General features: G+C 57.4%; 1 protein-coding gene across 1 annotated transcript in view; it reads left to right on the plus strand.

The window, feature by feature from the left end:
* Positions 1-1,742, plus strand: part of LOC103811145 (methyltransferase-like protein 13) — a 4,474-nt gene that overhangs the window by 2,267 nt on the left and 465 nt on the right. Inside the window, 4 exon segments of the mRNA XM_009084098.1 lie at positions 16-211; positions 449-589; positions 798-995; positions 1,364-1,495. Of these exon segments, the coding sequence (XP_009082346.1) occupies positions 16-211; positions 449-589; positions 798-995; positions 1,364-1,495 (667 nt within the window).

The raw sequence follows: 1,742 nt of genomic DNA on the forward strand, positions 1-1,742 counted from the left end.
CTGTCCTTCCTGCAGGTGCCGTTCCTGTCTGCGGGAGGGGACATCGGGGTGCGGACGGTGCGGCACTGTGACACCAGCGCCCTGAGCGGGGAGTATGTCGTGGAGGATGTGAAGGGAGATGGCACCTGCTACTTCCGTCGTCTCATCTTCCTCTGCAACAGGAATGTGGTGCAGTCAGAGGTTCGGCTCCTGCCCCCCACACCTTTCCCAGGTATGTGGGGTAGTCAGGAAGGGGCAGGGGCCAAGGCTGATTTTTTTGGGAGGTGACAGAGAGTGAGATTGATATAGGAGGAAGGTAAAAGTTCTACTGGGATCTGCCTGTCTTGTCCCAGAGAAGCTCTGGGAATGTTTTTACACTGTGGGTGGGACAGGGCTGGGGGTGGCTAGTCCCCAGAAAGCACTTCCATCTCCCACCTTGTCTTACCAGCTGATGTCTCCTGTCGTTCAGGCCAGAAGAAACGGAGGAAGGACAAGAAGAAACCCAGCACTGAGCCACCTGCAGCCATCGACAAGAGCTACCTGTGCTGTGAGCACCACAAGGCCATGGTTGCAGGGCTCTGCCTGCTGGGGGGCCCCGACCCCCTCCCAGGTGACGAGGCCAGCAATGGGAGGCTGTGCTGGGGGCAGGTGCATGGGTGTCCCCATGCCCCATCTCCTTGGGGGGAGGCTTTTCTGGCCAAGGTGTCCCATGTGCCCTTCCTAAAATGGTTTGGGGACAGTGGGTGGGACAAGCAGTGGGAGTATGACATCCTGGTGGCTCACTGTGTGTTCTCCCTTGGCAGGAGCCTTGCAGGCAGTGCTGGTGGTGGGGCTTGGTGGGGGCAGCCTGCCCCTTTTCATCCATGACTACTTCTCTCAGGCCCATGTGTCTGTGGTGGAGATTGACCCCTCCATGCTAGAGGTGGCCACGCGCTGGTTCGGCTTCTCCCAAGGTGACCGGATGCAAGTGCATATCTCTGATGGCCTGGACTATGTGGCCAAGCTGGCGGCTGAAGGTACCTTCTCACAGAGCATCCTGGGTGCCCCACTGAGCCCAGCGGGTGACATGCTGGGGAGCAGAGTCCTGGGCTGTTTTCACCCCCTGCTTCCCATCCCTGCCCATCTGCCATGTGTCACTACCCTCACCAGGTCTCTGAACCTTAGAGCCTGTCCTTGCCAACATGTGCAGGGGACCTTAGATTTGCTGCCTCCCCCAGCACTGAGGGCTGCTGCCATACGTTTCATTTGGAAAGAGAAACCCCAGGAGAGAATACCCCATAACATGGCAGAGTGGATGTCTTGACCAACCCAATTGTTCCCTTCTCACTGTGTGTGGTTCATCTCTGTCCAATTGAATAACACCTTTATGCACTCCCTTCTGCAGCCCCAGCCCAGTACGATGCCATCATGTTCGATGTGGACAGCAAAGACCTCACATTGGGGATGAGCTGCCCACCCCCAGCCTTTGTGGAAAAGCCCTTTCTGCAGAAAGTTAAAACCATCCTCAAGCCAGAAGGTAGGAGGGGAAATCTGGCTGTGTCCCCATGGCCAGGCTGGCTGGTCCTGCATGGAGTTTGCATAATGGGACTGTGCCACCATTTCCCATCCTGGAGAGTAGTGGCCAGAGCCAGGATTGCTGCATGGCATCTGCTTCTCCTGGTGGGTCCCAGATCCAGGTGTTTCAGTGGGCATTGTGACAGCAGGATGGAGCAGATGGCCCAAGACACTGCTGGGTCAGGCAGGCTGAGAAATTCTGAGGGGCC

The sequence above is a fragment of the Acanthisitta chloris genome, unplaced genomic scaffold, assembly GCF_000695815.1.
Source record: "Acanthisitta chloris isolate BGI_N310 unplaced genomic scaffold, ASM69581v1 scaffold28591, whole genome shotgun sequence".
NCBI lineage: Eukaryota > Metazoa > Chordata > Aves > Passeriformes > Acanthisittidae > Acanthisitta > Acanthisitta chloris.